Raw genomic sequence first — 1290 nt, forward strand, 5'->3', positions numbered from 1 at the left:
TCCAGGTGTCAACGGAATTTGTGTCCCCTTCAGTTCAGAGCAGGGGGAAAGAAGTTAGTACCAGCCTGCCTTAGAGCACTCCACATTGCCCCCCCATTTCTGCCCATGTGCTGGCAGCAGTGTGTCCCAGCAGAGCCTGAGTTTTGCCAGGGGTGCTGAAGGGATCAGCTCAGCTTTGTTTAGGTGACATGAACCTTCTGCAGCAGAGCAGGACTGGCCCATGCCCATCCCCAGCCATGGGCAAGGACCACATTCTGCCTCAACTCCTGCCCATGACCCAGGAACTCAGAGGGCAGGAGGGTCACGTGGAGGACCTGCTCTGTCACCTGGTGTGGAAACACCTCAGAGCTGAGCTTTGCCTTCCCACCTGACCTGGCCCTTTGAGGGAATCATATACCAGAGGACCAGTTCTAGCAGTACAACTCCATCTTTCTTCTTTTCACATTTCTCTCCCCTGCCTTTTCTTTCTTTAATCAAGCCTAATGGGCCCTGACTGCTGACAAGGGTTTGGTCTAATGATGTATAGATGTTCTCTTTATATTTTTAGGAAGTTTTTAAAATGGCACTGAGCATGCAAAAGCGATGTTAAATAACTTTGTCAAGCCTCTCCCCATTGCTGCTTTCCAAACAAAACTTTTGGCTTTCTGTATTTTGAAGGCAAACGGTACATCCACACCAGAACACGATGCTGATGGAGGTGAAGATGGAGCTGCTTTGCCTGGATCCAACACTCACCCTTTGCCCACTCCTTAGACCTCACTCCAGGCAACAACTGCTGCTGGTGATGACTTTGATGCCAACTCTTCCACAGGCATTAGCAACACAGTGGCACCTGGGAAAGCACCTACCTGTCCTCCTTGCCTCACTCACCTGGTTTATGGCTCAGTTTGGTTTCCTCTTCTGCTGACTGACACAGACTTTGGGGTGCTGCTTGGAGAGAGGTGCCCTGCTGTGTGGTGCTGCTATGAGGTCCAGACTTGTGTTTGCTGGAACAAAGTGCCCACTAGAGCTGAAGAAATGTGTGACACCTCTGCTATTCCTGGTTTGCCAAGCCCAGCCCTGGGTTCAGCTCCTGGACTGGCAGGCCTGGCTCTGCAGTCTTCTGGAGAAAGGGAAATTCACCCCTGAAATGGGATGGGAGGAGACCTCAGCCCTTCTACTGCTTCTCAGCCTGGGGTGAATTTCCCTCTGTGAACCCCAACAGTGAGACTGGGGCTCTGATTTGTACTTTGTGTTTCTTGTCATTGTTGTTCTGGTTTGAGTTGGTCTGAGTTTGGTGGGGGCATCCCA

At 51.2% G+C, this 1290-nt stretch overlaps 1 protein-coding gene across 1 annotated transcript in view; it reads left to right on the forward strand.

Annotated features, from left to right (window-relative positions):
• The window catches only part of RPH3AL (rabphilin 3A-like (without C2 domains)), a 28629-nt gene extending 27937 nt beyond the window's left edge, over positions 1-692 (forward strand). The window contains exon 8 of the mRNA XM_009084424.1: positions 658-692. Within this exon, the coding sequence (XP_009082672.1) occupies positions 658-692 (35 nt within the window). The remainder of the gene's footprint in view (positions 1-657) is intronic.
• The last annotated feature ends 598 nt before the right edge of the window (positions 693-1290 follow it).

The sequence above is a fragment of the Acanthisitta chloris genome, unplaced genomic scaffold, assembly GCF_000695815.1.
Source record: "Acanthisitta chloris isolate BGI_N310 unplaced genomic scaffold, ASM69581v1 scaffold17091, whole genome shotgun sequence".
Lineage (NCBI taxonomy): Eukaryota > Metazoa > Chordata > Aves > Passeriformes > Acanthisittidae > Acanthisitta > Acanthisitta chloris.